General features: G+C 58.1%; 4 protein-coding genes across 8 annotated transcripts; 3 read left to right on the top strand and 1 right to left on the bottom strand.

Annotated features, from left to right (window-relative positions):
• Window positions 1-586: 586 nt before the first annotated feature.
• Tbl3 (transducin beta like 3) lies at window positions 587-7023 on the top strand. Its single transcript, XM_047533302.1, has 22 exons — window positions 587-702; window positions 2443-2494; window positions 2582-2677; window positions 2763-2810; window positions 2908-3049; window positions 3128-3212; window positions 3294-3464; window positions 3562-3637; window positions 3723-3816; window positions 3899-4080; window positions 4155-4296; window positions 4394-4452; window positions 4555-4658; window positions 5128-5275; window positions 5358-5588; window positions 5662-5732; window positions 5813-5969; window positions 6043-6101; window positions 6286-6389; window positions 6473-6544; window positions 6640-6798; window positions 6885-7023. The coding sequence occupies exons 1-22, from the start codon at window positions 662-664 to the stop codon at window positions 6992-6994; spliced, it is 2403 nt and encodes an 800-aa protein (XP_047389258.1). The 5' UTR covers window positions 587-661; the 3' UTR covers window positions 6995-7023.
• A 137-nt stretch (window positions 7024-7160) lies between these two features.
• Noxo1 (NADPH oxidase organizer 1) lies at window positions 7161-13069 on the bottom strand. Of its 4 annotated transcripts, none has more exons than XM_047533306.1 (10): window positions 12862-13069; window positions 9531-9606; window positions 9163-9320; window positions 8989-9069; window positions 8737-8812; window positions 8471-8648; window positions 8182-8363; window positions 7987-8097; window positions 7649-7766; window positions 7161-7569 (listed from the first exon to the last, which is right to left on the bottom strand). In XM_047533306.1, the coding sequence occupies exons 3-10, from the start codon at window positions 9226-9228 to the stop codon at window positions 7347-7349; spliced, it is 1035 nt and encodes a 344-aa protein (XP_047389262.1). In that variant the 5' UTR covers window positions 9229-9320; window positions 9531-9606; window positions 12862-13069; the 3' UTR covers window positions 7161-7346. The 4 variants fall into 4 exon arrangements, with proteins under 4 accessions (XP_047389262.1, XP_047389261.1, XP_047389260.1 ...); XM_047533305.1 differs by having other exon boundaries at window positions 9163-9249; XM_047533304.1 differs by lacking the exon at window positions 12862-13069 and adding an exon at window positions 11135-11281 and having other exon boundaries at window positions 8182-8297; window positions 9163-9249.
• A 51-nt stretch (window positions 13070-13120) lies between these two features.
• Window positions 13121-15756, top strand: Gfer (growth factor, augmenter of liver regeneration). 2 transcript variants are annotated; one of them, XM_047533308.1, is made up of 3 exons: window positions 13121-13496; window positions 13913-14076; window positions 14950-15756. In XM_047533308.1, the coding sequence occupies exons 1-3, from the start codon at window positions 13236-13238 to the stop codon at window positions 15110-15112; spliced, it is 588 nt and encodes a 195-aa protein (XP_047389264.1). In that variant the 5' UTR covers window positions 13121-13235; the 3' UTR covers window positions 15113-15756. The 2 variants fall into 2 exon arrangements, with proteins under 2 accessions (XP_047389264.1, XP_047389263.1); XM_047533307.1 differs by having other exon boundaries at window positions 13132-13496; window positions 13880-14076.
• Window positions 15757-18648: 2892 nt separating this feature from the next.
• Syngr3 (synaptogyrin 3) lies at window positions 18649-22392 on the top strand. The gene is made up of 4 exons (XM_047533681.1): window positions 18649-18892; window positions 20476-20713; window positions 20871-21013; window positions 21088-22392. Exons 1-4 carry the CDS (start codon window positions 18794-18796, stop codon window positions 21295-21297), a joined length of 690 nt encoding a protein of 229 aa, XP_047389637.1. The 5' UTR covers window positions 18649-18793; the 3' UTR covers window positions 21298-22392.
• The last annotated feature ends 477 nt before the right edge of the window (window positions 22393-22869 follow it).

The raw sequence follows: 22869 nt of genomic DNA, 5'->3' as shown, positions 1-22869 counted from the left end.
CCCCCGGTTGCAGGAACTGCTTCGTAGCTTTGGCTCTATCCAAAAACAGTGGGAGGAGAGCTGGGGTTGTGGCTCAGCGGTGGAGCACTTGCCTAGCATGTGTGAGGCCCTGGGTTCGATTCTCAGCACCACATATAAAGAAATTTTAAAAAAATAATAAAGGCCTATCAACATCTAAAAAAATAAAAAATAAAAAATAAAAAAAAACTGGGAGGAAACACTTTCAAATGCCCACCCCACTCGCTAAGTTGCTCAGGCCGTCCTCCGACTTGCGATCCTCCTGCCTCCGAAGTCACTAAGATTACAGGCGTGTGCCACCGCGCCCACATCATGGAAGTTTAATCCCCAATACCAAAAAATGAAAGAATAAACTTCCAGGCGACGTCACGGGCGACCGGGAACCCTGTCTCCCTACTTCCTTGGCCGAGAGGGTACTCCTCCGCACCCTATCCTCCAAACCGAAAACACATCCGCCAGCTCCCGCTTCTAGACGCAGCAGCTATTGCCCAGGACAAAGATGGCGCCCAGCGCGCTATGCTGATGGCGTCACAGTAGTCGCGACCGGTGACGCCATCAGCAGCGCGACGGGAGTAAGAAGTGGCGCGCCGGCCTCCGTCACGCGGCGGCGGCGGCGGATCTTGGCGGCAGGGACGGCGGCGACATGGCTGAGGCCGCGACCGGTGTGGGCCGCTTCAAAGCGAAGTAAGACCAGGGCCGGAGACGGGTTCGCTGCCGGAGTAACGGAGGCGCCCGCGCGCGTGGAGCAGTGCCCGCGCCGACTGAGCGCGCTTTTGGTTCCGGGAAGGCATCCGGCCTGTGGAGTCGTGGGCCAGGCTGCGGTGGTAGCAGCAGGAGGGTCGGCACCGACTGCAGTCGGGAAGGGCGGCCGGCTGGGCGCAGCGAGCGTCGGGTTTTAGGGGCGTGGAGTGGGGACGAGGTACCCTGGGGGTAGGGGCGAGCTGAGCACATGTCCAGGGGTTCTGGATGGGGAACCACCTGTGGACAGCTGGCCTGGGAGCGCCTACCTGTTGTCCCGCTTCTCCCCGGAGCCGGAAGACAATAGGTGGGTGGTCCGCAGCGGGCGGGGACCCGGAGCCCTGTTCTCACTCAGTTTCCCAGCCCGTGCGGAACAACTAAAGCTAGAGCTTAGTGCCTGGATCCCGGGACACAGTTTCGTGGCAGAAATAATTTCCATCCGTGCTGAGGGGATTTGAGTTATGACTAGCAAGGGAAAGACTGTGCGGGCAGCACTTCTGTTTAGGGGTTAGCTGGGTTCAGAGGGTGAGATTGGTTCCATCTTGGCAAGCTGGCTTCCCAGAAGGGAAGTTCGCTAGGTATTGGAACCTGGAGGAAGATCGTGGTCACATACAAGACACAGGCAAAAGATAGAAGACCTGTCACAAGGGCTGGACCAGGAGCAATGAGGCTGCAGTGTGGGTTGTGAAAGGAAAGGTGGACAGGAGCAAGGTTTGGAAACTTGTAAAGATAGAGAAAGTTTTAAGTAGGGCTGTGACATAATCGGTTGCTCTAAAATATAACTGGTATCACCAGGCACCGTGGTACAACTTGGGAGGCTGAGGCAGGAGACTTGCAAGTTTGAGGCCAGCTTCAGCAATTTATCAAGATTCTGAGCAACTTGTTGAGACACTGTCTCAAAATAAAAAGTGTTGGGCTCTGGGTTCAGTCCCCAGTGCAAAATAATAATAATAATAATGGTAATAACTGGCATCAGGGCATGGTGACCAACGATTCAGGAGGCTGATGCAGGAGGATCACAAATTCAAGGTCAGCCTGGGTAACTTAGGGAGACTTTGTTTCAAAATCAAAAGGGCTGGGGATGTAGCTCAGTGGTAGACTGCCCCTGGGTTCAATACCCAGTACCTAGGGATGAGAGAGTAACTGGCAACATGATTGAGAGAGTAGGTAGGGTGCCCAGAAGTAACTGGAGCTGCCATCCAGGGGAGACTGCAATTCCCTGACCCAGGTTGGAGGCAGTAGAGAGGGAGGAAAGAAGACAGCAGGAGTGAGGTCACAGAAGTTAATGTTGCTTGGGGAGTGGGATCAGGTGAGGCTGTAGGAGGGTCCAGGATGGGGAAGGGGTATGCTGAACCTCAGGAGTGAAGACTGGAGAGATGGTACCCTAAGTCCCACAACCAGCAAGGGGTCCCCAAGGCCCCTACTGAGAAGACGGGGCTGTCCAGCTGCATTCACCTGACTCAGGCCCACGTCTCCCTGCTGCAGGAGCCCATGTGGATCACCAGTCAGCTCTGGGTCTCAACCTGTCTGTAACATGGGGGTAGCATCACCCACCCACAGAGTTGCCCAGGAACTCTGCAAGGGCAGGGAATTGTTGGGTTCACCTTTGGGACAGCAGTCAGCACAGGGCTAGGCACTGGGGGATAAGGGAATGGCGATCCTTCACTCCCCTGGTTCTCTTTCCAGCTATGCTATCGAGCGCAAGATGGAGCCTTTCTACAAGGGCGGGAAAGCACAGGTACCAGCTCCAGGGACAGATCAGGTGGTGGGTGGGGCAGGCAACAGGTAACCAGGGGTGCCTTGATTGAGACCCCTCTGTCTCCAGCTGGACCAGCTTGGCCAGCACCTCTTTTGCGTCTGTGGTACCAGAGTCAACATCCTGGACGTGGCCTCAGGGACTGTGCTACAGAGCCTGGAGCAGGTAAGGGCAGGTGAACAGGTGCGAAGTGCTGGTGGGAAGGGCAGCCCTTTCTCATGGTGCCGTGTATTCTTGCGCTTTCCCTTAGGAGGACCAAGAAGACATCACTGCCTTCGATCTCAGCCCGGATGATGAGGTACATGGGGCAGGGGTGGGAAGTAAGCTCTGTTGCCTCCCTCCTACGCTGCAAGTGGACAGGATGCTCACCTCCAGCTGAACTGCACATTCCCCAGGTGCTGGTGACGGCCAGCCGGGCATTGCTGCTGGCCCAGTGGGCCTGGCGAGAGGGCAGCATCACCCGCCTATGGAAGGCAGTACATACTGCTCCTGTGGCCACCATGGCCTTTGATCCCACCTCCACACTGCTGGCCACAGGTAGGGCCTCAGGTGGGCTGGAGGGCACAGGAAGGGGCTTTGGACACACCGGCCCCCTCACCTCAGTTGTTCCTGCAGGTGGCTGCGATGGGTCTGTGCGTGTCTGGGACGTCGTGCGGCACTATGGGACACACCACCTTCGGGGCTCTCCTGGCGTCGTGCAGTGAGTGGGGGCAGTGGAGAGTGGGGGGACAGAGGACCACCCTTGGGCAGCACACCTTACCCATCCACCACCTGCCTGCAGTTTGGTGGCCTTCCACCCGGACCCCTCTCGCCTGCTGCTCTTCTCCTCAGCCGCAGATGCCGCCATCCGCGTGTGGTCGCTGCAGGACCGCTCGTGCCTGGCTGTGCTAACTGCCCACTACAGTGCTATCACCTCACTGGCCTTCAGTGCCGATGGCCACACCATGCTCAGGTCAGTGGCAGACCACACAAACCTTGGGAGGAGGCAAAGGCTCAGACAGCGAGGCCTGAGACTGGGACTCTGGAGCTAAGGGACTTTCTCCCCACAGCTCTGGCCGTGACAAGATCTGCATTCTCTGGGACCTTCAGAGCTGCCAGGCCACAAGGACTGTGCCAGTGTTTGAGGTGGGGCACCTGTAGGCAAGGGCCAGTGAGTCAGATAGGGGATTGAGGGGGAGTGGCCGCAGTCTTTGACCCAGCTCATCCCCAGAGTGTGGAGGCTGCTGTGCTGTTGCCTGAGGAACCAGCACCTGCACTGGGTGTGAAGAATTCAGGCCTGCATTTCCTGACTGCTGGTGACCAAGGTGTGTGGGGCTGACCACAGGCAGGTCACAGGAACTGGGGGAGGCCTGTGAGACTGAGAGCAGCCCCTCATCCCCTACACAGGCACACTGCGTGTGTGGGAGGCAGCTTCTGGGCAGTGTGTATACACCCAACCACAGCTGCCAGGCCCTGGGCAGGAACTGACCCACTGTGCCCTGGCCCACACCGCTGGCCTGCTCCTCAGTGTCACTGCTGACCACAACCTACTACTCTATGAGGCACAGTCCCTGCAGCTGCAGAAGCAAGTGAGTGCCTGTCCCTGCCCAGCCCAGCCCTCCACTCAACACAAGTCCCCGCTGAGGTTCTTCTTGCTTCCCAGTTTGCTGGCTACAGCGAAGAGGTATTAGACGTTCGGTTCCTTGGGCCCAAGGACTCCCACATTGTTGTGGCCTCCAATAGCCCCTGCCTAAAAGTATTTGAGCTGCAAACATCGGCCTGCCAGATCCTCTATGGCCACACAGGCAAGTAGAGCTCATGATACCCCTGAGGCCTCATCCTGGGTTTGATTGCCTCCTCACCCCACTGCCACCTTGCCATATTGACTCCTGTCTCCACCAGACATCGTCCTGGCCCTGGATGTTTTCCGGAAGGGGTGGCTCTTTGCCAGCTGTGCCAAGGTAAGGTCTCCTGAGAGATGGGGAGGTACAGGGCCCCCACATGGGGAAGCCAAGGCAATAGGACCATGGCCCAGCTTCTCTCCTCAATTCTTCCCATCCCAGGATCAGAGTGTCCGCATCTGGAGGATGAACAAAGCTGGCCAGGTGGTCTGTGTGGCCCACGGCTCCGGGCACACACACAGTGTGGGTACCATCTGCTGCTCTAGGTAAGGGACAGGGCTGGATCCAGGGATATCAGGAGGTGGAGGCTCAGGCCTACTAATGGGTTCCAGCTCAGGGAGGGGAAGGTGGTGGCTTTGGCCTTATTCTCTGAGATACTAGGCCAAGAGTGGAAAAGAGATCAGGCCCAAAGAACCCCAAGTTGCGGGGGTGGGGGGGAATCCCCATTAGTAGTATCCTTGGGACACAGTGAACCTCGGAGGGAGAGAGTCGTGGTGGAGAATGATGAACATGGCTCAGGTGGAGAAAGGGGCCCGTGTTGAAGACTGGGGTCCAGTTGCTGGGTGTGGTGGCACTGAGGGTAGGTGGTGCGAGGGGCGGATCAGAGGTATTTGGGGGCAGTGCCCGGGGGCAGTCTCTGTTCTCTGGACTGTGATGTGGCAGGCCAGACCTGAGGTGTGCTGGCAGAGGGTGCTGTCCAGCCTTAGCTGTCCTCCCCTCCCCTGCTGGCTCTAGGCTGAAGGAGTCTTTCCTAGTGACAGGCAGCCAGGACTGTACTGTGAAGTTGTGGCCTCTCCCAGAAGTCCTGCTGTCCAAGAGCACGGCACCAGATAGTGGCCCCGTCCTCCTGCAGGCCCAGGCCACCCAGCGCTGCCATGACAAGGTGACCACATCAGGCCTGGGTGGAGCTGTGGCTGGTCCCTTGCCAGAGTAGAGGTCTAAGCTGCCACCTGCTCCCCCCACAGGACATCAACAGTGTGGCTGTTGCCCCCAACGACAAGCTGCTGGCCACAGGCTCACAGGACCGCACAGCGAAGCTGTGGGCTCTGCCACAGTGCCAGCTACTGGGTGTTTTCTCCGGCCACCGGCGTGGGCTCTGGTGTGTCCAGTTCTCACCTATGGACCAGGTGCTGGCCACAGCCTCAGCTGATGGCACCATCAAGCTCTGGGCACTGCAGGATTTTAGCTGTCTCAAGGTAAGCAGTGGCGTCCCCTGCTCTGGACCCTCCCACCTTTTGCAACCTCACACCCTCCCTCTACCCCCCCCAGACATTCGAGGGGCATGACGCTTCAGTACTGAAGGTGGCCTTTGTGAGCCGTGGCACACAGCTGCTATCTAGGTGAGACACTGGGCACAGGTGGGGTGGGGCAGGGTGGCAGGCAGGCCCCTACAGTCAGCCCTTCCCAATCCCAATCCCAGTGGCTCTGACGGGCTGGTGAAGCTCTGGACCATCAAGAGTAACGAGTGTGTGCGGACACTGGACGCCCATGAGGACAAGGTCTGGGGGCTGCACTGTAGCCGGCTGGATGACCGCGCCCTCACTGGGGCCAGCGACTCCCGTGTCATTCTCTGGAAGGTTGTGGGCCCTGAGGGGCAGGGTGTGTTGGTGGCCAACTTGGGGGCTTGCCTGACCCTAAGTCTGATCCCAGGATGTGACTGAGGCAGAACAGGCAGAGGAGCAGGCCAAGCGGGAGGAGCACGTGGTTAAGTAAGTCTGGGCTCAGTCCTAGCACCCTTCCTGTGGCCTGGGTGCTTGTGCACACCCCTGCTCTGTGGCACAGGGCATCAGGCTGGGAGGGTGCACTCCAGTGGGAACTCAGGCCCAGGCCTACTGACTCACCCTCAGCCCAGCCAGGGTTCCTGAATGGCCCTGTCCCTCCCTCCACCACCAGGCAGCAAGAGCTGGACAACCTGCTCCATGAGAAGAGGTACCTGCGGGCCCTGGGCTTGGCCATCTCCCTGGATCGGCCCCACACTGTGCTAACTGTTATCCAGGGTCAGTGCCTGCTGCTCCAAGGGAGGGGACTCGGGTGACTGTTGAATCCCTTCCTGGAACTCAAGAGTACCCTCTTCCCATAGCCATCCGGAGGGACCCTGAGGCTTGTGAGAAGTTGGAAGCCACCATGCTGAGATTGAGGCGAGACCAGAAAGGTTCTGGGCAGGCAGTTGGGGGTGGCCTGCTGGACAGGGGCAGGGCAGGGTGGAATGGCTGGCAGGCAAGAGTGTGACTGTCCTGATACCCACAGAGGCTCTGCTGCGCTTCTGTGTCACATGGAACACCAACTCCCGGCATTGCCATGAAGCCCAGGCAGTGCTGAGTGTGCTACTGCAACACGAACCCCCTGAAGAGCTGCTGGCCTACCAGGGCGTGCGTGCTGCCCTGGAGGCCCTGCTGCCCTATACTGGTACGTGGGCACCACCAGGACCAGGGAGCAGTCTCGTGGGGCCTGCACCTCCTGACCTCCTGCTGACCTCCTCCTGTCCTCCCCAGAGCGGCACTTTCAGAGGCTTAGCCGGACGCTGCAGGCAGCCACCTTCTTGGACTTCTTGTGGCACAACATGAAGCTGTCCCCTCTCTCTGCTACGCCCCCAGCCCTCTGAGACACATAAAGACGTACTTTTCTATCCTGCATGTGGCACTGAGCTGTCATCTCCAAGGTGCCTGGCCACAACCTGGACTAACCAGGGATGCACTTTAGCCCCTGATGGTCTCAACCCAGCACCCAGCTCCTCCCCTGCCTCTCAGCAAAGTGAGACTGGATTGGGTCATTCAGAAGCTTTACTCAGAGGAAATGGGAAAGTGGACCCTCCTGACCTGCCAAGCAGAGTCCCACCCTTATCCATTCCCCCAGCTGGGGAGCTGCCATCAGCCATTCCCTGGGTCTGAGTCACTTGGCCCATGGCTTTGTGACTAGGGTACATTACAAGTCTTCTTGCAGGGTCATGTACACATTCAAGGGGGGCCCAGGGGTCCTGGGACCTTCCCCAGTGCCCTGCGGGTAATGGTGCAGCAGCGGCTCTGGATGGCACTCAAGGGGGGACGGGCAGGCACAGCAGGGGGAGTCATGGTGGCCTCTGCCTTGTCCTCACCAAGGATCCCTGTCCCACTCAGGAGTACACTCAGCCCCTCAGGCTGCAGCAGCACTGCAGGGAGCAGGCCAGCCTTGCCACCATACCTGTGAAGAAGGCAGGGCTTGGTTAGGGACTGGGTTGCCCTTGCCAGTCTGAGCTCACCGAAGTCCTCCCCCTGCATACCTGCAGAGCCACCAGCCACGGTCTGAAGTTTCCAGCACACGAACACGCGCCCCTGCAGGCACTGACAGCTCATCATCATGGCTGCCTTCATAGGCACGCAAAGCACAGAACTGGGCCCCTGGGAATGGGCGTTAGGGGTCACTGGAGCTGCAGCAGCTAGAGCCCCACCTTCCTGTGGGCTCCCCCTCTGGGCATCTGATTTCCCTCTAGCTGTGGGCACCAGGTGCACACTCTGGGCCTTTGCCACCTCCTCCCTCTGGCTCAGGTGCTTCCTCTGGCCTACTCTTGCCACATGATCCATCACTGGCGGTCATGGGGGAAGGAAATTGGGCTCATACCGCTGGTTCCAAGGGTCAGGCCTGCTTTGCCCTGGCCTAGGACCACCTCCTCCAGGTAGGGAGCTGGAAACCAGGCTGTCTGTAGGTCCTCATTCTCCACCAGCCACCAACCTGTGTAAGAGGTGAGGTGAGGGAGGGGCTCCGACCCTGAAGTCCACTCAGACTCAGAAGGCCCCAGGTTCCTGTTGGCCCCACCTGAGGGGTGTCGCAGCAGTACATCCAGGCTTTCCTGAGCCTCTGCAAGGAAAGGCCTGCCCTGCGTGTCCTGGGTGCGGAAGGGCTGCAAGCAGCGGAGCCTCTGAGCCTCCAGGCTGTGGATGGCAAGGTGGTCCGTGGGACGTGGTAAAGGCTCCTTTGGGGCAGGCAGGATCACCAGGCTGAGAAGGGTAGCCCAAAGGTGGAGTGGGTAGAGGGTGTGAGTGGGCCCAACACCCTAACCTTTGAGCCTGCCCCTTCCATTCCCTGCCAACGATCGGTTAAGCACCTTCCAGGAGGAAGCACCGGCTCCAGGTCCAGGGGTTGTGGTTCAAAGAAGCTGGAGAGTGCCAGGCTCCTCAATACCCGCTCTGCGGTCCCCAACAAGGCCTGCACATAGGTATTCAGCAGGCCCAGGCGCGCCAGGCCGCGGCCCGTATGCCCCCCGCGCACCAACAGCGGTGGATCTGTGGGCATAAGAAGTACGTGCCGTGGTGCCCCGCCCCACGCCAGGCTGTGCCTTCCCCGCTCCCCTAGGACCCTTGCCGGCCTGACCAGGAAACTTGGGAAGAATTCTGTCGGATCTCCGCAGCACACCCGCCTCCACCGGAAAAGTGTCCTTGAGGGTCTTCTGCAGGGAAGAGGCGAATGTGGGGCTACAAGAACCTGGCATAGTCCCTGGGAGGTCGAGGGTCCCTCGAGGGGATCACAGGGCCGCAAGCCCGAATGGGCAGGAAGGGTCTCTGGCGGGTACCGGGAGGCCGGTGGTTGTGGGGAGCCAGGACGCCCCGTGTCCAGGCCACCTACCTGGAGCTGTCTGAACTCGTCCCAGCTCCTGCGCACAAAGGTGTCACTGCCATCAGACCAGCGCACGGAAAAGGCGAACGTCTGGTGAGGAAAGGTGGGTGCCTCAGAGGCTGAGCCTGACACCCCGCTCTTCTCCTCCCGCTTGGGACTAGGAGAGACCCAGTGCGGTCGTACCTGGAGCCGCCGCTTCTGCACCAGAGCCACCGCGCGCCCAGACACCGGGTGCCGAGAGCTTGCCATTACTGACCCGACTTCGCGTGACTGCGGAGTGTTGAGAGTGGCGAAGGACCGCGCCGCCTACCTGACCTTGAGGGGGCTCAGCAACCGGAAGATTGGCCCGAGGGGAATTCCCGGGGGTGCTCCAAGCCGGTCCCAGCAGAGCTGCCACGCCCCTCTGTTCTCCTGGCTCTCTCCCAAGCCCCAGGCGGGAAATGGGGGCGGGGAGGCCCGGGGACCGCCACCTGGCACCCTCCCTCCTGGGCCTGACCTGGCCCACCCTGCCTCTCCGCTCCCAGGGTGTGCCCAACAGCCCTCTGAATCACCTGTGGAGCTCTGCAGTTGTAGTCTGGAACCAAGGACCTGGCACTTAGGGCTTCCAGTGCAATCTCTGGCTTAATCCTAATGTGGGAAAATGAAGGGTCTCAGTGTTCCTAAATCAGAAGAAGAAATTTGTGGTAAATAGATAATTATGAGTTTTTCTGGATAAGCTGAGGAAGAGGCAGACCTCATAAGCCAAGGCCCAGAGATTCTCTTACAGTGGGAAGACATGGGGCAGGATAAAGAGGGTTCATCATTTGGTCACTTCATTTGAGTGGTGGGGAGGTGGTCACTAGGACCTCTGAATCCATGATGCATCACAACTTTCTGTAAACATAATCTGTGTCATTAGGCCTATTTCCCCATCAGCTGGGGTGGAGGAGGCCCTCCATCCCATGGGACAGAGTGCTCACCCAGGTGAGCCTCACCTCTCTGGGCTGCTTCCTTATAGTGGAGATGTCCAGAGCTTGACCAACTGTGATGTACAGTGGTCTTCCTGGTGCTGATGTCAGTATTCCCTACTTCAGACCTTCCAGAAATTGGGTTTCTGGGTTATCCCTCTAGGAAACTATCTTGACCTCAAAAAAGGGTCTTTGTGGGGCTGGGGTTATGGCTCAGTGGTAGAGGGTCTGCCTAGCATGTGTGAGGTACTGGGTTTGATTCTCAGCACCACATAAATAAATAAAAATAAAGGTCTATCAACATCTAAAAAAATGTGGGTTTTTTTTTTTTTTTTTTTTTTTTTTTTTTTTTTTAAGGGTCTTTGTGTGTCCATCACACTAGTGGCTCTTTCTGAGCCCCTGGAACCTTCCCTGGTCTTCACCCAGGCAATGAATACATGACAGTGGCAGAGTGCCTTCAGCCCAGCTGCTACCCACCCTGTTCAACCTCACCTGAGAGCATGCTGGCCTGGCTGGGTTCAGGGTAGGATAGATCCTGCTCCCCTGTGTAGGGATGACTACAGCTATCTTGGTCATTAACTCCATCTTTCCTATCCAGAAACACTAGCATACATTCCAAATCCTACAGTATTAATGAAATCATTAAAATGGCCAAAATTAGGCATGGTGGTACACGTCTGTAATCCCAGCTACTCAGGATTGTAAATTGAAGGCCAGCCTGGATATCTTAATGAGATCCTGTCTCCAAAAAATATAAAGGTCTGTGGATGTAGCTCAGCAATAGAATGACTTTGGGTTCAATCCCCAGCACCAGGGAAAACAACCTGTTTCCTGCCAGACAGTTAGGCCTGGACTGTCTCTTTTAACTAACACTTGACAATTTGGGGGGGAAGTGGGGTACCAGGGATTGAACTGAGGGGGACTCAACCACTGAACCACCTCCCCAGCCCTATTTGTATTTTATTTAGAGACAGGGTCTCACTGCGTCAATTAGCACCTCACTTTTGCTGAGGCTGGCTTTGAACTCTAGATCCTCCTGATACCTGACAAGTTTCGAGAGAGCCCAGATACATTCAGGATGGACTTGGGTTGCCTTTGCTACCTTGGCATATTAAAGCCTTTCCCCGGCCTAAGGGTGCAGGAATTCTCCTGTCTTGCTTATTCTATCGGTCCCTAATAAATTGCACTTTGTGAAATCTTGGATTTGCCTGCCTCTTTCTCCCATCTAAGTACTAAGCAGGCCTGACCCTGCTTAGCTTCCGAGATCAGATGAGATCGGGCGCAAGCAGGGTGGTACAGCCATACACTTGCCTCTTTCTTCAGTCTCAACACTTTCTGCCTTTAGCAACCAGATTTTCCAAAAACATCCTGGAACACGATAAAGAAACTGGGGAAGGGTGGAGTACTCACAGCCAGTGACCAGAGGGATTCTATGACCCCCACCAACCTTGGTCCCCCTCCACGTTTTCTTTCCCTATAGCCCCTACCTTCTCTCATTTGGATAGCTACAACAGCTCCCTATCACTATGAATGGTAAGGGGTTCATCAACTCAAAGAAATCCATTCTCCATTGGGCATCGTAGCTCATGCCTATAATCCTTGCAATTCAGGAGACTGAGGCAGAGGGAACTCAAGTTCTACTCCAGCATGGACAACTTGGTGAGACCTTGTCTAAAAATAAAAATAAAAAGGGCTGGGGTTGCAGTTCAATAAACCCTGGATTCAGGTCTCAATTCTGCAAGATATAATGTAAAATAAAAAGGGGCTGGTGGGGATGTAGTACCCTAGGTTCAATCCCCAGTACCATCAAAAAAAAAAAAAAAAAAAAAAAAAAGGAAAAAGGAAAAAAGTAGGAGGAAGAGGAGGAGGAAGGAAATCCAATTTCCATACTCCATATGATAGCCAGAGGAATCTTTGTCAAACAGAAATGGGTTCAGGTCAAGGTAACCCTGCCCCAAATCGTCCAACACCTTCCCACTGGTTTTAGAATAATTCCCAATTCCACCACAAGGAACCTGGTTGGTCCCTGCCACCAGTACATTTTCCCTCCACCTCCTCCTCCCCAGAGTCCCACTCTGCAGGCCTTTCTATTTCTGCAAAATGCCAAGATCCTGGGCTTGTCCTGGAAGGGGCTTCTCAGCTGGTTCCTCATCCTTCAGGCTTCTAAGGGTCTGCTCTCCAGGGAGGTCTTCCATATTTCCCACACCACGTGCATGGCCCACAACACAGTTTTTAAGTGAACATTTATTGATGTGACTCTTTGGGTTCTCCTTGTCTTGGCCACTATAAGCCAAGAAGGTTAGGGACAGCATCCTGTTTTCTGTTCTGGCGGCGCCTGGAATACTGTTTGGAATAGAGTAGGCACTGCACAAATATTTCTGGAATGAATAAATGAACGCATGGAAGTAAGGAAATCCCTAAGGCCGCTGCCTAGGTGTTTTAACAATCCCTCACGCGAGTCCTGCGCGGAGGTGCACTCCTGCAATCCCAGGAGGATCCCAAGCTGGAGGCTAGCTTGGACAACATATGGAGACCTGTCACTCAGTAAAGAGGGCTGGGGTACAGCTCAGCCCTGGCGTGCGGGAGGCTCTGTGTCGGATTCCGAGTACAGCAAAACTAAACAACGCAACCCTTCACCAGGCCATAGGACGCGGAGGTCGGCGGGCAAGCGCTTCCGGCTCCGCAGCCGCAGCCGGGCACCGCGTAGCCAGGGCGCCCGTTGCCATGACGCCTGCCGAGGCCCGGGCCCAGCGTGCCGCCTCTGTGCTGTCATGCCCCGCCCCGTGTTGCCCGGGCACCGGCCCGGCGGGTGAGCGCACCGCCCGGCCGAGGGCACAGAGCCTGGCCGCGGGCACGCGGGACGGTCGGAGGGGAGCGATGGGGGCGTCGCGGGCTGCATCCCGGACGCCCGCCGGGTCCCAGCCCGAATGCTCACCGCGGCCGCGGCGCGGCTTCCACACTACACTGCTGTTCTACTGGAGGAAGCGCGAGCGCCGCCACGGGCGGCGCACGCTACGCCCGGGCCGGGGAACGAGGCCGAGGGGCGGCAGCCGAGCGCGGGGCCCCAGCCCGGCCCGGCCTTCCGGCGCCGCCCCGGCCCGCGGCCGGCCCTCCGGCTCCGCGGCGCCCGCCGCCAGCGCCCCGCCCCCCGCCCCCGGGCCCGCCCCCGAGCCCGCCCCCGAACCCGCCCCGAGCCCCGCCCCCAGCTCCTGCAGGCGCGCGCTGGCGGCGGCGCGCGCGCTGGCCTGGAGGCCGAGCTGGAGGCCCATCTGGAGGCCGGCCTGGCCCGGCAGGCTGTGCGCGGGCAAGATGGCGGCGCCCGGCGAGGAGCCGCGCTTCTGCCGCGGCAGCCTCTTCTCCTTCCTGCCCGGCGGCGCGCGCTCCCAGGTGACGGACGACCTGGCGACCGACGCGCGGGGCCGTGGCGCCGGGCGCAAAGACGCCGCCGCCTCGGCCCCAGCGCCGGCCGCGGCACCCGCCCCGCAGTCGCAGGACGCGGAGGGCGCTTCGCGGAGGCAGCCCTGCCGGGCCTGCGTGGACTTCAAGACGTGGATGCGGACGCAGCAGAAGGTGCAAATACCCCGCGCGACCTCCCAGTCCTGGCCTTTGGGCCCGCTCCTCGTTCTCGGTTGCCCCGGCCGGATCTCTCGAGGGCCCAGGGCCCCGGGCCTTCTGTGCCTAAACTTTGCCCCCTACCCCCAGGTAGACCTGAACTGTGAGCTTTCAGCAGCACGAGGGCCGGATCGGCGGCAGGGCTTCTGTCCGGAGTCTGGGTTGCTGGCTGGGCTGAAAAGGAGGGAGCTCATTTCTTTATTTTGCGCTGCTGGGTTAAGAGCCCAGGGCCTTGCGCATGCTATGCCAGTGCTCCACCGCTGAGCTGCATCGAAGGGGGAGCTTTATGGGCTTCTGGTTGGGGTCGAATGAACTGACCTATGGTCGGCCTACTTCTGCAGCGGGACAGCAAGTTTAGGGAGGATTGTCCACAGGATCGCGAGGAACTGGGTCGCCACAGCTGGGCTCTCCTCCACACCCTTGCTGCTTATTACCCGGACGTGCCCACCCCAGAGCAGCAGCAAGACATGGCCCAGTTCATACATTTATTTTCCAAGTTTTACCCGTGTGAGGAGTGTGCTGAAGACATAAGGAAGAGGTACGTACGTTCTGACAGCGCTTTGCAGGCAACAGTGCCTTATGCCTGCAGCTTGGGCCCCCTGGCTGATGTCATAAAGAGGTGCCTAGGAAAAAACATGCAGTGGTGGCGGAGGGTTACCTAGGAGCTGGGGCTATGACAGGGAGGGGATGTGTCATGTGAGTATTTCCTTTCTCCTCTAAAGCCAGACTGCCAGGATCTGCTACTGGGTGCAGGTTCCTGGGAAGGGTGTCCCCGTCCTGTCCCTGGCTTAACACTCATGGAGGCTCCCTGCAGGTTAGCTAGGTTGCCTAACTCCTGGAGCTGGATCGCTGCTCTTAAGACCTTGGGAACTTACTGATTTTGCTTCCAAGAGCCACCTTTTCTTCACTGAGGCACCCAAGAGCCTGAGCCTGTTCCCGTGTAGGCATTTCTAGGCTAGATGTGTGGGGTAGAGCTGTACTTGCTGTTTGACGCCTAAGCAGTTAGAAAGGTGTCTGGCCAAATTAGGGCACCAGGCCTCAGGGGCTAAGAAACAGTTTTGCGGTTGTGCCTTGCCCCACCCCTCTACACATTGCCTGGGGCCAGAGACACCAGTGAGGCGGCCTGATTATTATTAGAAGATTATTAAATTGCCTGGTCTGTGCTTTCATGTCTTGCCCTGGGCTCCTGTCAGGATTTGCTAAGCTCCTTGGGTGGGTGTGTGAGCAGCGTTGGAAATCCACCACATTCAGGAAACCTCTGGGTCAGCTCTGTTCTCAGAATTCTTACCTCTGGGAGCATGAGGGTGCTCCCAAGTATAGCTCACAGCAGTGCCCCAGCTCCTCTCCCTTTGAAGCTGGTGGGCAGAGCGGCCACTGCCTCCTTACATCCTTCCTGTGCTCCCCCATGCAGGATAGACAAGAACCAGCCAGATACTCGCACTCGGGCAACCTTCACCCAGTGGCTGTGCAGTCTGCACAATGAAGTGAACCGCAAGCTAGGCAAGCCCGACTTCGATTGCTCACAGGTGGATGAACGTTGGCGTGACGGCTGGAAGGATGGCTCTTGTGACTAGAGGACGACCAGCCAGAGCTCATAGGGTGGCCACACAGGGCCTGTCAGCGCAGCGTGACTGGATGGGGATGGAGTGCTGATTAAAGTGCATCTGAGCCAGAGCCTGTGGTGTTTCAGTTGGGTGGTCCCCAGGACGCAGGCCCTCTCTCAAGCTTAGTGAAGAGTGAAGGTTCCTGCTGCAGGCACCCCAGTGGTCTCCCCCTGAGGCCCTGTGGGGCTGCAGGTGAGGGAGGCAGGAACAGCCCAGACTGCCCCTTGCCATTCAGGATGCAGCCTCCTGCCCACTCCAAACCCTGGACCTAGTTCCCCACACAGGAAGGCAGTGGGTCTGACTGGGGTTCCTGTTCCTGTTCTTTGAGGCCAGGCTATTGCCTTCCCACAGTGTGCTGTGGACATCTCAGTGCTGTGGCCCCAGCAATACTGTGCTATTGTCATATCAGGAATAAGGCTTGAGGCTGAGCTCTCAATTCTGTGCTCAGTCCCAACAGGGAAAGCCCAGACACGTTTTTCCTCAGACTCTATCACCATGCTGTCCATTCCCTACCTAGCACATGGCCTTCCATAGCTGTGCTAGGCCTGGCCATTGGGGATCCTAGGGACAACTTCCTAAGAATTTGAGACCAAAATAAAATGCTGGAGAAGTGACTGAGGACTTGGTGTCAGTGTGCTTTGTGCTGGGGTTTACATGTGTGGACAGGGCCTGCTTTTGTCTCCCCGTGCTCAGATGGTCCTCCTGACTGGCAGCAGGCCAGGGTTATTACAGGAATAGCAGGGGGCCCCAGTGGCGGGACAAAGGGAACCAGAGTAACTGAGGGGATGATGGGAGAGGTGAGGCTAGATGGCACAAAGTCTTGAAGAGCCTGGGCCAAGATGTGGCAGGTACTCCCAGCCCAATTTTATAATCTTATAATAATCAGGCCACCTCACTGGTGTCTCTGGGAGTACCTGCCACATCTTGAGGTATGGCACAGAGTGATGTGCATTTTGAAGTCTTGGCTGCTGGGCTGGGATAAGGCAGGAAGTGGGTAGGAAACCAGCTGAGAGTTTCCCTAGAATGGGAGAGAATTCCCAGGGTGGGAAAGGAGCTAGAGGAGCTAGGCTGCAGGGTTGGGCCAGGGCAGCTGGGGATGCTCTGTCAGTGAGACAGAGAAGGCTACAAGTGTGGCAAGTCTTGGGTAACCTGACCCCAGCTTTTGGGCTCCCCTGGATCTGCTAATCTCCACCCTTGGTTCCAGCAAGAGCAGCCAAGCAGCAGTGTATGTCCTGATCAGTAATCATGAAGCCTCGGGCAGTTTTATCCCTGCAAGGCAATTGTGGCATGGCTCCTGTGCCTTCAGTGGAAGAGATGCAGCAGGCTTTGAAGATACTACCCAAAGGGGCCAGGTGACAAATGAGGCAGGAGTAGCTGGCAGAGAAGTTGCTCATCCTCCCCCAGGCATGGGGCTTCTCTCCATCCTTTCTCAAGGCAGTAGAGACTTAATGCACATGTGCTGGGAGCCAGCAGATGTCCTGCTGAAACTGTAGTCAGCTCAGGACACTTATGTGCCCTTCTTCCCTGCCTCATTGCCCCTTTCCCCTAACTGGCCTCCCCAGAGTTTCACCTCCCAATAAAATTTCAGTTTGCCTCAGATTGTTTTCAAGGGCATGCAGGCCAAGACAAGTGGCCCCTGGGCAAGCGTAGGTTCTGGCTCCTAATGGCATTTGAGAGCTGTCAGCACATACAGCAAAGGGGTCGATTCAGAGGGAGAAAAGTCCCAAGGAGCACACCCTGTGCCCCTAAGGCTCAAAGGTCACAGGTCCAGCAAGAGAAGGGGCCCAAAAAGTGCTGCCAAGAAGAGAGCTTATGATGGCTGGGGATGTAGCTCAGTAGTAGAATGCTTGCCTGGCATGCATGGGGCCGTGGGTTCAATCCCTAGCACTCCATGACATAGAAGTAGCATGAGGGGAGGGTGACTTTCAGTAGTGCATCCTGGCTGGTGCAGGCCTGTAATCCCAGGAGGCTGAAGCAGAAGAATCTCAAATTCAAGGCCAAGCCTCAGCAATTTAGCAAGACCCTGTCTTGAAAAGAAAAAAAGAAGTGGAGGGAGGGGCTGGCAAAATCAAATTTGCCCCTACAATTGGCAGGTGGAGGTCACTGGCTGCCTTCAGTCCAGGTGCAGTTGGGAGCTTGATTACACTGGGTTTCAGAGGAAAAGGGAAGGGAAGTATTGAGAGTGGAAGACTCAAGTTACTGCTAAAGGAAGCAATTGGAGGGAAGTGTGGACAAAGAGCTGTAGGTTCTTTCCAAAGTACAGCATGTTTGGGTGCTAACACAAACAATGGAGGAAGATGGGGAAATGGATAACACATCAGGGAAGATTTCCTGCCCACCAGTGAGAGGAGGGGGACTGGATGTAGTGTTAACAAACTTGACTGAACATATTGATGGACAGCTCCCCTGGTCACCCCTGCCCTGTCCAACAGTGCACAGTTACTGGTCAAGGGAGAGTTTCAGATCTGACATGTGGGTTGCCTAGGAGGTTGGGTCAGACACCACCAGGGGCCCACACTGCCCTCTGAAGAATGGACTAATACTCCCACCTGCACAGGATGCAGTGAAGTGCTTGGCACTATAAGTGCTTATTCCTGATCCTGGATCCAGAAGACCAGAGACAGGTAACTGCAAGGTTCCATGACCCACTGCAAACTTGCTTCTCCATAAGGTTCTAGACTCTGACCAGGAGGATCAGGAGGGAAGAATGGGCTTTGCCACTAGGGGAGTCTGTCCAGGGAGAGGAGCCCACTCAGGCAGGCTACATAGGAGTCATCCAGGTTCCTGCCGGACTGGTCTGGAGGGAACACAAGGGAAGGAGCCCTGTCACTGAGCTGGGGATCTGTGGGAGACCTAGTAGGGGCCAGGACAACCAGGTGGCCTGAGCTCCCCTCTTTGCTGCTTCTCTCTGCCCTCAACGCTGGACCAAGTACTTCAGTCACAGGTCAATCAGGGAGACCTAGGTGTCAGGAGGGCTCCTGTAGAAGGGTATCACCTGGTCACAGGAAAGGAACAGAGATGCTCAACACCCCCTCATGCTGGCCTTCAGGCGCTGTCCCCAGACAAGCTCTCCCCTGAAAGCAGTGGCTATTCTTTTCACTGACCCACCCTGTTAGGGAGGCTACAATCTTCAGAAAGAGAAGTTAGGGTTCGATGGGGGGTCTCTGTAAAGGCCCCCATTTAACTATATGGTCCTTTGGGCGCTGGGTCAGGGAGCATGATGCTGGACCTCACTTTCCCCTTCGCATTCAGCAAAGGTCCCTGCTCAGGGGACCAGGGTCAAATCCTTGTCCTTAGGCCTATCCTCCCAGCCTTCCCCTGCCCACCCTAGCCTCCGGGGACCCTGGTGGTGCGTCCCCAGAGAATGTCTCCATTTCGGACCCAGTCACGCAAGTAAGGGTGGGCGGGGCGGACGGAAGGAAGGGCTCCGGCCCCGCGCGCGGACCCGGTGGGGGGCGCTGGCTCGGCCCCGCCCCGCGCGCCCCCGTCGCGGCCGGCGCGCGCTCCCGGGAGGCGGCGGCAGCGGCAGCGGCAGCGGCAGCATCCGTAGCATCAGCATCCCCGGCAGCAGCCGCCGCCGGCGGCCTCGGACTGGGCCCGCCGGACAGACGGACAGAGGGCGCCAGGGGCGCGGGGCCGCCGGGGCCAGCCATGGAGGGCGCCTCGTTTGGCGCGGGCCGCGCGGGGGCCGCCCTGGACCCCGTGAGCTTTGCACGGCGGCCCCAGACCCTGCTGCGGGTCGCGTCCTGGGTGAGTGGCCCCTGCCCAGGCTCCCGCCCGGGTCTCGGGCCCCGCCTGTCCTCGTGCCCCGGGTACCCCACCCAAATCCTGCCCCTCGCCCCTCACCCCTCACCCTCCTCGGCCTCCGGGCCCCTCCCCCGCCGGCCGCAGGTTGGGGTGACGTCACCGGGCTGGGCGCGCCCACCTGCGGGCGGGGGAGGGGCTGGTAGCGACAGAGGGACCTTGAGAGGTCACCGCCGGTCGCCCCCTACCCCCAATTTCTCCTTAGGTCTGACATCAGCCCCCTTCCTCAGCTTTCTCTCGGTTTTTCTTGTTCTCACGACCTGGAAGTGGGCACAGGGGTGGGAACGCGCTTCGCCGAAGGGCTTGAGCGCTCAACCCCGGCTCCGAGAGGGGCTGCAGGAGCCTCCCCTCCCCCCGCACACACATCCGCCAGGCCCTCTTGAAGGGACCTGGCACTTCCCAGGCCCCCAGATCCAGCTGTGAGTTGAGGGAGGGGTTACTCCGGGCTGGGGCAGCCGGAAGGGGCTGTGCACTGGGGGGCTTCCTGGAGGTGGCGCGGGAGGAGCAGGTGCCCACTGGGGCATGCCTTGCTTCTCCTCACCCCTCTAGAGAAGAGGGATGAGGGGTAGGATGCCGAGTTCTGGTCTTGTCCAGCTGGCGCCTGCCTCACCTCCGCGCCTATCTTAGAGGAGGGCGGTGCCCAGGGTGGGGCAGGGGACCCTGGACTTCCCGGCGTAGTGACTGACCAGACAAGGAAGCAGGAACCAGGTTTCTCCCTGGCTTCCGCCTTCACCAGGTCCCTCGGAACTGGAAAGGGAAAGGAGCAAAATGATGGAGTTGAGAAGGGAGCTCTCTTCTCAAAAACACAGGCTGCCAGAGCCCAAGAACGTGTCTGGTTTAAAACGACCATGGTCCACCTCCTACCTGTCTCTCCCGACTGGTGGGCAGGAGGAGGTCCTGAAGTTGGACTGAACCCCAGAGGTCAGTGGTGTCACCCTTTCAACCCAAATACTCATCAGTAAAATTAATGATCAAGCACAGATGGGGGCCTTCATCTCCCAAGTGTCCACTACTGCTGGAACCTGGCGGACATTATGGCACCCAGCCTATTTACCCCATGTGGCATGCTAGAAGGCAGGCCACACTGTGGGGCCAGCTGTCGCTGTAGCGACAGCCCCCCTCTCTGGGTTTCACTACTCCCTATTTCTTCTCCCGCCAAGTGCGGCCCGGGTAATGGCTCCTGCTCTCACACTCTCAGGTGGGTTCTGGCCCCAGCCTTACAGAGAAGCTGGGCTGTGGCTCAGCCTTGACTCCCATGAGCCATGTGACCCTAGTGGGTAAGTCATTTCACCTATGGGATCCCCCGTTTCCCCAACTATAAAAATGATAAGGATAACGGCGAAGGTATATAAAGAAGCAGTTTTAGCACAGTGCCGGGACATAGTAGATGCTCACTAAGTGGCTCCTGCTGTAATTATTAAGTGCGTGAGGGGGCAGGCCCTGAGGTGTGGGTGCTCGCGGGGAAGCCCAAGGTCCCGGCTGCGGGAAGGCGCCGGCGCAGGGCCTGAGGCTCCCGGGGCTGCCCGCAGGTGTTCTCCATCGCGGTGTTCGGCCCCATCGTCAACGAGGGCTACGTGAACGCCGACAGCGGCCCGGAACTGCGCTGCGTCTTCAACGGGAACGCGGGGGCCTGTCGCTTCGGCGTCGCGCTGGGTCTCGGGGCTTTCCTCGCCTGCGCTGCGTTCCTGCTGCTGGACTTGCGTTTCCAGCAGATCAGCAGCGTCCGCGACCGCCGCCGGGCAGTGCTGCTCGACCTGGCTTTCTCAGGTGGGCGTGGCCGTCCGGGGCGGGGCGGGCCTCGGGGGCGGGGCCTGGGCGGCCCCGCGGCGGGCGGGGCGAGGTGCGGCTCTCAGGGGCGCGGGGCCGGACCCCAAGGGGCCCGCGCCTGGCGAGGCGCCCCCTGACGGCGGGTCGCCGCGCGCAGGGCTCTGGTCCTTCCTGTGGTTCGTGGGTTTCTGCTTCCTCACCAATCAGTGGCAGCGCACTGCGCCCGGGCCGGGCACAGCGCAGGCCGGGGACGCGGCGCGGGCAGCCATCGCCTTCAGCTTCTTCTCCATCCTCAGCTGGGTGAGTGCGGGCCTCGTGGGCTGCGGGACGGGGGCGCCCCGGCTGACCCCGGCTGACCCCGGCTCCCCGCCCAGGTGGCGCTCACCGTGAAGGCCCTGCAGCGGTTCCGCCTGGGCACCGACATGTCACTCTTCGCCACAGAACAGCTGGGCTCTGGGGCCGGTCAGACCTACCCCGGCTACCCGGTGGGCAGCGGTGTGGAGGGCACCGAGACCTACCAGAGCCCGCCCTTCACCGAGACCTTGGACACCAGTCCCAAAGGGTACCAGGTGCCCGCCTATTAGTGTCCGACAAGCACGGACCAGGGCTCGAAGGCCACCCCACCAACACAGGTTCCAAGGCCTCCTTGGACCTCTCTGGAGGCCTAGAGGTCCAGCACCAGGGACAGCAGGGGTGGCCACTGTGGGCCTCCGGGCCGGGAGCAAGTAGCACCTGAGCTGTCCCCATCAAGTTCCTCTAGGCCTGAGGTCCTGAGAAGAGGACAGTGTGGCCTGGAGTGGACTGGCCTGGGAGAGGCATTCCCTTTATGGACCAACCAACCTGGAGCTCACCTGCCCATTCTGAAGTCAGAGGTCCAGCTGCCCTCCACAGCTCAGTGCAGGGATTGTACAGGGCCAGGGATTGTGGCCCTGTCCCTGGGGGTAGTGACTGTCCTTGCCCTATCATGGTGGTTTGTCATGTCCAGAGCCTTCCTTCATTTCCTCTCGTGAGCTCACAGAGCAGCTCAGTCCTGTTGGTGTTGTGATTGTGGTCAACTCTACAGGTTTCATCTCATAGTGCTCCACAAGCTGCACCTCTCTCTGTGGCCCCTGCCCAGGTGTCGAAGGTTCTGGTCAGGAAAGCACAAGACAGCTATGGACTTGGGTACCAGCCCTTTAGCACATGGGTAGGAACAGGACATCTGGGTGCCAGGCAAGACAAGCACCTTACAAAGATAGAGGCCTAGAGGTTACATAGCCCACAGTGCCCCTTGAAACAGCCATTCCTGCATACTGATTCACCCTGGCTTCCGGACTAGACCCTTCCTTCCCACCCTGCACCCTGTTTAAGGCCCAGCCCCAGGTGGGGGTCCGTGTGCATAGCTGACTACTCATGCATTGCTTGAAGCTGGCTTTTCACAAATCAAAACCACACATATTGCCATATTTCATTCTTACAGACAGATGCCTCCCTCTGGAGTTGCAGTTGAGTGACAACCCTGTACATTGTAGAATAGACCAATTATGTGTGAATATTTAAGTGAACATGTTTACAATTTTTGTATATATGGATCTTTCCCTCCCTCTTCTGAGAGAACAATCCATGGTTGTGTATTTTCAGTGTCCCATGTTCTGACTGCAACTTCTTTACAATAAAGACTATAAATGCATTGACCATGATCTGGATGCTCCTAGAATCATTATAGTCCTGGTACAGTTTCAAGCCTCTGCCCCTCCTGGTGCCAGGACTGGGTTCTCAGGGATACCAGGGCCCAGGGACTAGGAGGGAGCATGGAAAAAAAGCAGGTTTTGGGAGGACCAGGTCCATGTCCCTCCAGTAGATTGCACTGGTCTGGGTGGAAGCTGTTGTTCAGAGCAGTCTCTGGGATGCTGGGGAGACTCCCCACTTTCTTTTTTTTTTTTTTTTTTTTTTTTTTGGTACTAGGAATTGAGCCCAGGGGTGCTTAACCACTAAGCCACATCCCCAGCCCTATTTTGTATTTTTATATAGAGACAGGCTCTTAGTGAGTTGCTTTAGCATCTTGCTTTTGCTAAGGCTGGATTTAAACTCTAGATCCTCCTACCTCAGCCTTCCAAGCCACTAGGATTATAGGCATGTGCCACCACGTCTGGTTTATTTTTTATTTTGAGACAGGG

Source organism: Sciurus carolinensis, chromosome 18 (genome assembly GCF_902686445.1).
Source record: "Sciurus carolinensis chromosome 18, mSciCar1.2, whole genome shotgun sequence".
Lineage (NCBI taxonomy): Eukaryota > Metazoa > Chordata > Mammalia > Rodentia > Sciuridae > Sciurus > Sciurus carolinensis.
The sequence above is the reverse complement of the archived record's forward strand: the minus strand, read 5'-3'. Positions and strand labels throughout refer to the sequence as shown.

Excerpts from the sequence above, each read along its gene's own strand:
- Tbl3 (XM_047533302.1), top strand. The coding sequence starts at position 662 with ATGGCTGAGGCCGCGACCGGTGTGGGCCGCTTCAAAGCGAA. Across the intron at positions 2,811-2,907 it reads ATCTCAGCCCGGATGATGAG|GTGCTGGTGACGGCCAGCCG; the intron begins GTACATGGGGCA and ends CACATTCCCCAG. Across the intron at positions 6,545-6,639 it reads ATTGAGGCGAGACCAGAAAG|AGGCTCTGCTGCGCTTCTGT; the intron begins GTTCTGGGCAGG and ends TGATACCCACAG.
- Syngr3 (XM_047533681.1), top strand. The coding sequence starts at position 18,794 with ATGGAGGGCGCCTCGTTTGGCGCGGGCCGCGCGGGGGCCGCCCTGGAC. Across the intron at positions 18,893-20,475 it reads TGCTGCGGGTCGCGTCCTGG|GTGTTCTCCATCGCGGTGTT; the intron begins GTGAGTGGCCCC and ends GGCTGCCCGCAG. Across the intron at positions 21,014-21,087 it reads TCTTCTCCATCCTCAGCTGG|GTGGCGCTCACCGTGAAGGC; the intron begins GTGAGTGCGGGC and ends CTCCCCGCCCAG.
- Gfer (XM_047533307.1), top strand. The coding sequence starts at position 13,236 with ATGGCGGCGCCCGGCGAGGAGCCGCGCTTCTGCCGCGGCAGCCTCTTC. Across the intron at positions 13,497-13,879 it reads GGATGCGGACGCAGCAGAAG|CGGGACAGCAAGTTTAGGGA; the intron begins GTGCAAATACCC and ends CTACTTCTGCAG. Across the intron at positions 14,077-14,949 it reads GCTGAAGACATAAGGAAGAG|GATAGACAAGAACCAGCCAG; the intron begins GTACGTACGTTC and ends TCCCCCATGCAG.
- Noxo1 (XM_047533303.1), bottom strand. Across the intron at positions 9,250-9,530 it reads ACAACTGCAGAGCTCCACAG|TCACGCGAAGTCGGGTCAGT; the intron begins GTGATTCAGAGG and ends AACACTCCGCAG. Across the intron at positions 8,813-8,988 it reads ACGAGTTCAGACAGCTCCAG|AAGACCCTCAAGGACACTTT; the intron begins GTAGGTGGCCTG and ends TCTTCCCTGCAG.